Here is a 12254-nt window from a genome sequence, read left to right as displayed (position 1 = left end):
ATATGATGCATGGCAACTCCTATCATTATCAATAAAAGTTTGTTATTACTTGATGATATTTGACTCTTTGTTCTCATTGACATACCGAACAGAATAGTATCATATGATAGAGCAACATGGTTTTCTAATAAACAATTTATTTGAGACCAAATTGATTTCCAAAAAGCCATGATATAGGGACAGTAAAATATTAAATGGTCTAAGGTCCCTGCTTCTAGATTACAATGCCAGCATCTATTAGACTTAGAGCTATCCAACTTTTGTAATCTAACTGGGGTCCAAAATGCTCTATGGAGTTTTCTTCTGCAGGAATAGGAATTTCATGACAGCTTGGAGATCCACACTTGAAAATTCCATATTTTTCATTGACACAGTTCAATCAATAATCTGAAAATGTCAAAACACAGAATTAAGATTTTGCAAATTGGCACTTAGCAAAATAAAATAACACTCTTTCAGCTACAGTAATGTAATGTAATGTAATTTATTTCTTATATACCGCTACATCCGTTAGGTTCTAAGTGGTTTACAGAAAATATACATTAAGATTAGAAATAAGAAAGGTACTTGAAAAATTCCCTTACTGTCCCGAAGGCTCACAATCTAACTAAAGTACCTGGAGGGTAATAGAGAAGTGAAAAGTAGAGTTAGAGGAAAAATAAAAATAAAATAAACATTTTAACAAGACTGCATTGATCTAAATACTTTGGAAGGTAGAAGAGAGGAGAGAAAGGAATAGAAGCAGAAGGGGGAGCCGTTGAACAGTAGAATTCTGGAGAAATTTAAATGATAGAAATAGAACAAAACAAAGACAAAAGGCAAAACAATAGATAAGATTAAAGATAAATCATAAGCTGGAAAGAAAAATAAAATAAAACTTTGTCTTCAATCCACGGTTTCAGCGTCAGTGATGAAGTGGAGCAAGTAAGTTTAGGAGGAGCGATTGACGTTTCCAGAAAGGGCTTCTTCAGGGAAGAGACTTGGCAGACAGTCCCAGGATGCCTATGTCTCCTCCCCTGCGATGTTCTCCCATCCATGCATTCCCTCCCAGACACACTGCCCGTGCCCCAGCCGCTCCAGTGGCAAAATAACACTCATAATTTAAGAACTTCTCAGCACCCCCTCATATGCACCATTTATACCTGGCATGGATAAGCCTGACTTACCTCTGATCCCTGGAGTACAAAGATTCCATAATCCATTTGAACTGAAACATTCTTTCCAGTTCATTAAAAGGCAGCTTATCACAATTCAAAGAAACATAAATATACAATCTTAGCTTTTAAATACAATATAAGTAAACCAATAAAAAGAATCCATAAAATCACAAGTACAGTCTGTTTGTCTCATTTTCTCTGCAGTAACACACACCTGAAAAGCAACAAAGGCCAACCAAGTCTGGACATCCTCAGGACTCTCTCTCAGCTTGCGGTTGAACTCTTCCACCTTTGCCTTCAGTGTATTGTTTAAATCATCACTGGAAGCCGGATATTTGGCTTCACTCTCAGGAAGCCCCTTTCCCTGGAGCCACAATGTAGTGGACATATCATAAACTCCCAGGGGATTAACCCAGGCAGTGGATGGACAGGCAGCCTTCCCATCTTCATCCCCTTCCAGAAGCGGTATGAGTGTGCTGTCCCAAAGGGGGGTAGCCCGAGTTCTGCTATACACTGGAGTCCCGTCTGCAGCGAGTAACTGTACCCCACTTTTAGTAAAGTAACGTTCTGCCCGCTTGTGGAGCGATTTCTTTCCAGTGGCAGAATCTTCCCAAGTTATACATTGCTTCTTTGGATTAATACCAAGACAGGTGTTCCCTTTCCTTTTATACCTATAGGTTTATAAAAGGTACTTTCAGTACATTTTAATCAAATATAACAAGAAGCATGAAAATAAAAGCATATTTTCAAAGAAATCAGTTGAAAAAAAAGTCCCATATACACAAGGGTAGAAATTTGCTCTTACATATGTTTATAGACTGTGTATGTGACTATGATCATTCAAACAGCTCACATTTTCAGAGTATTTCGATAATCATCATCCTATACAAGATAAACAGCACAAAATCAGTTAGGGAGACTGCATCATGCAGCAACAATGAAGACAGTCAGTAAAAGTAGGGACAGAAGAGATGGTTCCGTTTGGTATCTTTAGGCAAAGTGTAGTGAAATAAAATGACTCAACACTGCCAGCATTTTGGTACTAGGATAAGTACCTTCTTCAGGAGTCAAAAAGAGGTAAGCAACTCTTTCAAGCCGAGAAGTGCTCAGACTTTTGTGTTTATCTTATAAGAATAATCTGTGAAGACATTCGCTTTCAAAAAAACGTTTTCTGCTTTGCAAGTGGATTACATAGTAACACAGTAAATGACGGCAGACAAAGACCCGAATGGTCCATCCAGTCTGCCCAACCGTACCATCTCTTTAAATTACTGATTTAATTTAAATGATCCTTTTCCCTAGATATTTCTGGGCCAGAAACCCAGAGCTCTGCCCGGTAGTGTGCTTAGGTTCTATCTATTGAAGTCTCCATCAAAGCTCACTCCAGCCCATCTAAACCATCCCAGCCATCAAAGCCCTCCCCAATCAAAAAGCCATATACGTACATAGACTGTGCAAATCTGCCCAGTACTGGCCTTAGTTATTCAAGATATACCATTATTTTCTGATTTGAGCTCCTCTGTGTTCATCCCACACTTTTTTTTTAAACTAGTCACCATTTTCCTCTTCACCACCTCCCTCAGGAGCGCAAAACAGAAAAAAATTTTTTTGAAAGCAAATATCTTCACAGATTGTTCTTATATGACTAACACGAGTTTGAGTACTTCTCGGCTTGAAAGTGTTAATTACCTCTTTAGAAGGTACTTATCCTAGTACCGAAATGCTGGCAGTATTGAGTCATTTTATTTCACTACACTTTTGAATAAAGAGCCCAAACAGAAGCATCTCTTCTAATCCCTACTTTTATTGATTTTTATCCCCCTAGGGACTCCTTTCCACTCTTTGATCACTTCAATGAAGGTGACAGCTCCCCAAAACTGAAGGCTTTTGATATAACTGACTCAAAAACCAACAGATTCTATATACCACAATGTCAGCCCGATCTTCTCATCGCTTTAAAATAAGAGCAGGTTTTGCATTTGTATTTTCGGCATTTAAATGATCAGTTTTTGGGGCAAAAATTCGTATATTTCCCGATATGGCTCAAAAATCCCAGCGGTGGAGAAAGGAACTCTTGGCATTAAGGCCAAGAGTCCTAGTCTTAGGTGGAACTTTTTTGTTAAAATTTCCAACAAAATGTTTCATCACTTATCAAACTAAGAAGTTTCTATTTTTTGAACCAAAACAGCTGTTAAGAGTTTATTGAAACAAGAGAAGGAGGAGCATATGTAACAAATGATGTATTACCAGCTTTAGGTAATGCAGAATCTTGCCGCTTTTTTATTGTTGTATGACAATGTCATTGGAGATTTTATTTTCCGGTTGATGTTCTCAAATATTGTGGACTAAATATCCTAATAATTTGTTTTCCTCTTTTTGGGTGTTCCTACTATGTTTAATTGATCTATTCACATTGTAATTATTCTGCTTGATTGTAACAAGAAAGTAGTTATAAATAAATAATTTAGAATAAGAGCAGGAAGCAGTGCTCTCAAAGTCCTGAAGGATCTCACACATCATACCTTGCTATATGTGCTCTGTAAAGGGACTTGTATTCCCAGTTAGCAGGGTCAGGGTTCTTATCAATTCTGAAGGCCTCACCATTCACAGATTCAATATCCTCGAGCCAAACCAAGTGATTTTTTACACTATTTGACAATTCACTGTTCTGTCTGGAAGAAAAAGATAAAACAGGTTTTAGAAATGCATTTAGTACTTGAAATCTAAAATCTTTTTACTCCAGATGCAAATTGTACAAACACACAGGCCTCAGAGATTGCTAAAGCATTTCTTACAGGGGACTATGCAGCACAGGACCTCCAGAGGCACAATCATCATTCATTTCTGAAACAAACACCAGTAACCTCATTTGCAAGCCTGAAAATTCTTAAACCTCTGGCCTGAAAAAGGGATTCGATTTGAAACAGAGTAAAGGCAGGTGATGTATTGTGTATTGTAAAGTGCGAAAGGGAAATCAAATATTAAAAGAGGGAGTTTCCCAGATCACAGTATGGGCACCAAGATCCCAGAGGAAGCTCTGAAAATTCTGCAGGCATTGAGTTTTAAAGGAAAACAGTTTAAACATTTATCTACAAAAGCATACAATACCACAATCTCAGGTTTATCCACTTTTTGCACAGGGAGTTTCCCCACTTTAGATAAAATTGTGCTGACTAGGTAGAAAGTCTCCTTTAAATATTTTGATAATATTCATTAGCAGTGGGCCTGGGTGATTTTCAGGGCTTCAATGGGACATATATAACACCACTACTGTGCATGTGCCAAAGCCACTCTCCCTACCACTAACTTTCAGTTCATCACTTGTCATTTAGTGCAGTGGTTCCCAACCCTCTCCCAATCGGGTTTTCAGGCCCTAATGAATATGCATGGAGCAGATCTGCAAGCTTGTCACTTCCATTATATGCAAATCTCTCTCATGCATATTCATTAGGGCTAGCCTGAAAACCTGATTGGCCTGGTGGAAAAGCATTCATTTAACCCCATGCTCCTACTCTGGCTTCTGGGCTTCTCTCGCCAACTCCCAGGCAGCATCCCTCTCAGTGTCCTTTGCATGGTCTGTCTCCGAGCTTGATTCACTGCTCCTCAAATCTGTCTTCTTTTTCTTTTTTCTCTTGAGATGCCTGTGCTTCTTTTTAGTCTTCTTTTTCCCGGTTGATTTTTTGGTTCCTTCATCTGCATCACTTTCTTCTGACACATCAGACTTTAAAGGACACCTGTTTAGGAAATAAGAGAAGCACTCATATAGGTTTCAAGGCAACTTCCTCCCTGGCCACATCCGAAATGCTGCCGAGTTGTAATTCTTAAGAGAGACATCTCTTGGAAACTATTGAAAAGAAACAGTGTACTGTAGAAATTAGTAAGGGGATTAGAAACTAGGAAGCAAATGCTGAAATGCTGGGGCATAGTAATATATTTAAACTGGTTTGGGGCCTGATGACATCTTTTATTACTTCTCTGTAGTTGTTTTTTGTCTTTAATTTCTGTGCCATTTCCTTTCACATCCAGGGTAGGAGGGGGGTGGGATTGTACTATTGTATTATTTTAAATAAGTATAGGTTATTGAAAGTGTATATACATTTGTGTTATTGATTAATTGATGGGTGGGTGGGATAAATGATTGATTTTTGAATATCTGTAAGTTGAATGTGCTTTCCTTGACTTGTTATATGTTCTTATACCTGTGTGTTGCACTGTTAATATTTGAAAATTAATAAAGTTAAAAAAAAGAAACTAGGAAGCACCCAAATTATAATTTCTGCTCTACCACTTTCTCTAAAGGAAGCTGTTCCATCACTCCTTCTACCTCCACTCACCCCACTCCAACTGAGTAATAAAAAAAGGAACCTCCCTCTTTCCTTCAGAAGATACCACCCTTCAGCAAAACAATCACTGCAACATTCAGTATTTGAACATTTCTGAAGCAATGAATGAGAAGGGCAGGATTTTGTAGATCTCATTCATATTCCCCCTCTGCCAAATCTTTTCCAAGCTGAAGAGCCCCAACCTCTTTTCCCTTACTTCATATGAGAGGCATTCCACCCCCTTGATCATACTGCAAAGTCTATAAGTTTCAGGTGTTGCCCAATTTCCTGGTATTTTATATTTCCTTTTTATTTTAAACTTTGAGATCTCTCTGGCACAACTAAGTGAATCATGCTCCAGATTACCTGCCCTCCCCTGATCCAAACAAAATAATGATATCTAATATGTCAGATTGCAAGAAAGCTAACTGGAATAAGTGCATCTCAAAAGACAGTTGGTTCTCCAGTAACATTTATAAAAGCCCCTATATTGCCCATCTCTGTCTCACTGGTGAGGGTTAGTGATACTTCTCTGAAAAGCACTACCTGGGGAGTGGTGATGGCGCAGAAACTACGGGCTGTACTATCTGATTGTGCAATGTCTCTGCCTCTGTGCTACGAAAGCTTTGGTTGCTCAACCAGTCCAACTCTGCACCTGCAAGGGGATGCAAAAATAAAATCAAGTTCATCGTGCTCTCTCATGCCAGAGATACTACAGAAGACACCACAAATGACTGTCAATGGCAGCAATCATTCCATTATATTCTAGCATAGGGGTGCGCAACTTCAGCCTAGGTCACGGGGGTCCCACGGGAATCCCCCCTAACCCACGGGACTCCCACGGGGACACCCCTCTGGCCCATGGGACTCCCACAGGGACCCCCCGCTAGCCAACGGGACTCCCACGGGGATATAATATAATGGACACGTCAGCCTTAGTAAAAGAGGGGGTTTATAAGTTAATTACCTGAACAGAAAACAAAAAAAGGGTTCCACCAAAGAGATTCCACAAGGAAAACAGCAGCGCAAACACAAAAGAAACTCTGGAATTGATGATCCTGTCAGAAGTAATTGCTGCTTTTTATGGGGACGGGTGGGGATAGAGGTAATTCCTTGCGGGGATAGGTGGGGACGGAGAGGATCCTGACGGGGACGGGTGGGGATGGAGAGGATCTTGGCAGGGACGGGCGAGATTTCTGTCCCCACGCAACTCTCTACTTCAGCCCTCAAGATTCACAAACCAGTTGGGTTTTCAGGATCTCCCCAATGAATATGCATGAGACTATCTGCATGCAATGGAGGCAATGCATGCAAATAGATCTCATGCATATTCATTAACCAAAAATACCCCAGCGGGACTTATCACAACTACATAAATAGTTCAAATAAAATTATATAACCTCAAAAAAAGAACTATCAATTTTCTTAGAAAAATATCATTTTTTATATCATAATATTCATACAGATGTACTTCATTCTTATTAAATGTGAATTATCATCAATAAATTAACACAATATCACAAATCATTCACACAACATATATTCTAAAGCCCTCCCAATATATATCAGTGCAAAGAGTTCATATACACCAGCCATCCAAGTGGTTGTAAAACAAACAACTGTCCTTATCTTCACATCAATTGTCATCATGCAGATTTCATGCATCCAAATATATCATATGATCCTTGTAAGTCTTCCATCTAAATGTCGCAATTGTCAAAGCTCAACACAGTTCTGTGTTTCGCCAAATAGGCGCCTTCAGGAGCTTAAAATGGTGAAGGATCCACTTTTAATGCTCCCAGTAATCTTCATAACATTCACAACGACAGCAAACAATATTGAGACATTCAAACCAGGATCATGGGATCAGCTTCCTAAACATATTCATTAGGGAAATCCTAAAAATCCAACTGGATTGAAGCTTCAAAGTCCAAAGTTGCCTACCCCTACATATATATAAATACCATTTGAAACAGTCATTAACATTTTCTGACAGCTAATAAAATTGTAGCACGGATGGGCCATTTGGCCTTATCTGCCATCATGTTTCTACGCTGGTTTTAGAACAAAAAAACTAAAACCATGCTGATAAAATCCGCAGTGAATTTATCTTTCCCTATCCCCTTACTTTAACACATACCCAGGACAGGATAAATAAGCAGACCGTGTCGGGTTCTAGTTTCTAACATTGCTAACCACATTGTGGAAAACAATAGTTTTGTGTCTTCATAAAGTTCCTGAATCACGTACATCATGTCTGTAGTTTTCCTATTTTGATTAGTCATTTAGTTACGTACAGTGGTGCCTCGCACAGCGAACGCCTCGCACAGCGAACGCTGCGCACAACGAACTTTATGTCTTGATTCGTACAACGGACTTCGTTTCACACAACGAAGTCCGGGGTTCCTGCGGGGTTGGATCGCAGCGGGGTTGGTCGAGCCGCGAGGGTAGTCTCCTTCTCCTTACCTGCCCTGTCGCAGCACACAGCCGAACGGAAATCTTCCCGATGTCAGCGCTGACGTCGGAGGGAGGGCTTAAGCAAAGCCCTCCCTTCCTCCGACGTCAGCGCTGACATCAGGAAGACTTCCGTTCGGCTGTGTGCGGCTGCGGCAGGGCAGGTAGGAAGAAGGCAATGGCGAACGAAAGAGGGGGGAGGGGGCGGTCCGCCCCGAAGAATGTGCACAGCTGGTCAGGTCCCCCGATCGACCGACAACAGGCCCGGCCGACAAACCTCCCTGCCCTGTAGCCGCGAATCTAAATTACCTCTTACAGCAGCTTCAATACTCCAGCTGCTGTAAGAAGGTAATTTAGATTCGCGGCTACAGGACAGGGAGATTTGTCCGACCGGGCCTGTTCTGTTGTCGGTCGGGTGCAAAAGCGCCACAAAGGTGGAGGCAGGGAGGGAGGAAAGGTGGAGTGGAGAAGAAAAGACGCTTAAGGGGGGAGAAGGCCGCTGAAAGCACATGTTGGAGCAGGGGATGAGAGGGAGGGAGAGAAGGGGAAATATTGGACAAGGGCAGAAGGGATGCTAAATCATAGGGTGACAGGCAGAGAGAACAACAGGAAAAAGAGTGGAAGCAATCTTGAACCCTGAGGGTGAGGGCAGAGAGAGGTGGTGAGATGATTGATCATGGGGAGAGGGACAAAAGGGAATAGAGATGGGATAGGAAGATAGTGGAAGTAAAAGGACAGGGAGATGTATGTTTTTAGATGTATCTAAATAAAAATAATAACAAAAAATTTATCTTTTTTATGTCATCTTAGCATATTTTATGCTGCAGAACGAATTATTTTTTTTTACATGTATTCCTATGGGAAAACGCGTTTCACATAACGAACGTTTCACATAACAAACTTGCTCCTGGAACCAATTAAGTTCGTTGTGTGAGGCACCACTGTACTCTGTAACTAGCCAGTACACTTACCCCTTCATATTTGCAGTTTTGCGGTCCGCAGTTTCGGTTATTTGCAGTTTTTTGATCAAGGGCCCCGCCCCCAAATTTATGTCACAGGAAATCACTGCTCCCGCATTGCATAGAAAAATCACCGCTCCCACCTGCACTTTCTTCACAGGAACAGGTAAGGTTATTCGCAAATAACATACAAGAAGTTGCGGTTTTTCTCTATTCACTGCCTTGCTGTTCCCCTATCACCACGAATGCGGAAGTGTACAATTTTTCTGGATTCCTGTAGCAGGACTCCTGTCAGCAAGGCTAACGCTACTAGTCCTTGCTCTTCTTGTGGTGCTTATGATGTTTAGGGCAGTTAGCTTAATAACATTTAACAGGCTCTACGTCACCTCTGCAGAATTTCTCTCACAAGAAGCAGCTCCATTCTAATAGCCTGACTTATCACAGATCACTCTGGAGAGCGGTCTGGGAGCTTATGATTAAGGTCAGGGTGCAAACAGAACACATCGGGAAGAGGTAAAACGTGGACCTCACGGATCTCAACTGCACATCCTTAAAAATCTGAAGTCCGCGCCACTTTAGTCTCAGCATAGGTTATGGCTCCATGACACTTTAGCTCTGACGGACTCCAATGCTTCTCCCTCCCTATGATGAGACTAAAAGTGGCCAAACTTTTGTCCTGAGGTCTGTGCCACTTTTAGGGCTCTTTTTACTAAGATGCACTAGCGGTTTCAGTGCGCACTAAATGCCAACGCCTCCATAGAGCTTGCGTTAGTATTTTTCGTTTAGCGCTTGGTTTGCAGGCGCTAAAAACGCTAGCACACCTTAGTAAAAGGAGCCCTTAGTCTCAGCATAGGGAGGGAGAAGCATTAGGCTCCGTCAAAGCTAAAGTGTCATGGAGCCATAACCTATGCCTGGGATAGGCAATTCCGGTCCTCAAGAGACGGAGCTAGTTCAGGCTTTCAGGATATCCACAATAAATATGCATGAGATAGATTTGCATCTCAAAGAGGCAGTGCATGCAAATCCATCTCATTCTTTGTGGAAATCCTGAAAACCTGACCCTGCTCCGGCTCTCGAGGACCGGAATTGCCTACCCCAGGCATAGGTTATGGCTTCATGACACTTTAGCTAAGATGGATCCTAATGCTTCTCCCTCCCTATGATGAGACTAAAAGTGGTCAAACTTTTGTCCTGAGGTCTGTGCCACTTTTAGGGCTCTTTTTACTAAGGTGAGCTAGCGGTTTCAGCGCACACTAAACGCCAACGCCTCCATAGAGCTTGCGTTAGTATTTTTCATTTAGCGCTTGGTTTGCGGGCGCTAAAAACGCTAGCGCACCTTAGTAAAAGGAGCCCTTAGTCTCAGCCTAGGGAGGGAGAAGCATTAGGGTCATGGAGCCTTAACCTAGGCCCATGGTTCCCAACCCTGTCCTGGAGGACCGCCAGGCCAATCGGGTTTTCAGGCTAGCCCTAATGAATATGTATGAGAGAGATTTGCATATGATGGACGTGACAGGCATGCAAATCTGCTCCATGCATATTCATTAGGGCTAGCCTGAAAACCCGATTGGCCTGGTGGTCCCTCCAGGACAGGGTTGGGAACCACGGGCCTAGGTTAAGGCTCCATGACCCTAATGCAGTGGTTCCCAACCCTGTCCTGGAGGACTGCCAGGCCAATCGGGTTTTCAGGCTAGCCCTAATGAATATGCATGAGAGAGATTTGCATATGATGGAAGTGATAGGCATGCAAATTTGCTTCATGCATATTCATTAGGGCTAGCCTGAAAACCCGATTGGCCTGGTGGTCCCTCCAGGACAGGGTTGGGAACCACGGGCCTAGGCAGAGCTAAAGTGTCATGGAGTCTTAACCTAGGCTGAGACTAAAAGTGGGCGCGGATTTTTAACGACGTGCAGCTCAGGTCCGCGTTTTATTTGACGTCTCATCAGGTACCCGAGGGGGCCGGGTCAGGCCTTCCTGAACCCAGAGCAGGACCGAGGCTCGGAGGCCGCTCACACTTACCTCTCTTCCCGCTGTCACCGCCGGCTCGGGTGTCACTCGCCAGCCCCGCGAAGGCCGGAAACAGGGCCATGACGGGACTTAACCGACTCTCTTGCTACAAAGATAGAAACTCCCGCGAGCCCCTCGCGCGCGTTCACTAGCGTCGCGAGACTAAAGACGTCACTGCCGTTCGCAGGGGAGGCCGGGAAACTTCTGCCCCGCTCCCGCAGCAATAACCTACTCCCCCCCCCCAACAAATTATCCTCCTTTCCCCCCGACCATCCGCTTATTAGCGTCGCTGCCTGTCTTAAACCGCCGCTCTCGCTACCGCATCCACCTGCCACTAGTCAGAGTCATGTGACGCAAAACGTCACTGCTTCGCTGGGATGCCGGGAAACGTAGTCCTGGCTGTCTCTGACCCGCTCCTACAGCTCTCTTTTCCCTCCTCTCTGTTTCTCTTGTAGTTGCTGGATAAAAACGTCATGATCTTGTTTGGTGATTAGTCATGTGACAATAAACGTCACTGCTTCGCTGGGATGCCGGGAAACGTAGTCCTGGCTGTGTCTGACCCGCTCCTACAGCTCTCTTTTCCCTCCTCTCTGTTTCTCTTGTAGTTGCTGGATAAAAACGTCATGATCTTGTTTGGTGATTAGTCATGTGACGATAAACGTCACTTCTTCGATGGGATGCCGGGAAACGTAGTCCTGAGCTGTCTTTGTCTCGTTCCTAGAGCCCCCTTTTCCCTCCTCTCTCGTTCTCTTGTAGTCGCTGGATAAAAACGTCATGACCTTGGCTGGTGATGCCGGGAAACGTGGTCTTTCCCTTAGGTATAGCAGTGGTGAAAGTTTTGGGGAGGGTATTAATAAGCATGAATATTTGAAAAATTTTAAGTGATGTCTATATTGTAAAATGAATAATTTACTCTGTATTTCACTTATTGTATATGTTTTAAAAATGAATAAAGAATATATATATAAAAAAGGTATAGCAGTGGTGGAGGATGCCAAGAAGTCTCCCAATGAGATATCTGAGAAGACAGAAACGTTTTATTGAGGTAGAGAACATCAATGAAGCCCCTCGAGCTATTAAAAGATGGCCTTGATGCTCTTGTCTTGAATAACAAAGGCTCATCACCAGCCGGACTTCTGGATCGTTTTTATATTTGAGGTGGGAGGGGGCAAAAGCTCTGCCTCGGACCCTACCCCCATAATACTACTAATTATAATGCCATTTTTCTAGTCATTTTTCATATACCACAATACCACAAACAGTTCAGAGTGGTTTACAGAGGAAGAGACTGTATACAGAGAGCTATATTATATATACTTTGTAAGGACTCTGTCAGAGCCATACTCCAGCTGATGGG

At 42.7% G+C, this 12254-nt stretch overlaps 1 protein-coding gene across 2 annotated transcripts in view; it reads right to left on the bottom strand.

Moving 5' to 3' along the window:
* NRDE2 (NRDE-2, necessary for RNA interference, domain containing) overlaps positions 1-11131 on the bottom strand; it is a 66059-nt gene extending 54928 nt beyond the window's left edge. Inside the window, exons 1-5 of one of the 2 annotated variants that reach the window (XM_033952852.1) lie at positions 10910-11131; positions 6026-6134; positions 4670-4891; positions 3680-3829; positions 1372-1828 (exon numbers count right to left, since the gene is read on the bottom strand). In XM_033952852.1, the coding sequence (XP_033808743.1) occupies positions 1372-1828; positions 3680-3829; positions 4670-4891; positions 6026-6134; positions 10910-10979 (1008 nt within the window). In that variant the 5' untranslated portion in view covers positions 10980-11131. Of the gene's footprint in view, positions 1-1371; positions 1829-1962; positions 2040-3679; positions 3830-4669; positions 4892-6025; positions 6135-10909 lie in introns of those variants that run through there. The other variant, XM_033952853.1, reaches the window with a different exon arrangement.
* Between the last annotated feature and the right edge of the window lie 1123 nt (positions 11132-12254).

Source organism: Geotrypetes seraphini, chromosome 7 (genome assembly GCF_902459505.1).
Source record: "Geotrypetes seraphini chromosome 7, aGeoSer1.1, whole genome shotgun sequence".
NCBI classification, from domain to species: domain Eukaryota; kingdom Metazoa; phylum Chordata; class Amphibia; order Gymnophiona; family Dermophiidae; genus Geotrypetes; species Geotrypetes seraphini.
This window is presented reverse-complemented; position numbering and strand designations above follow the sequence as displayed.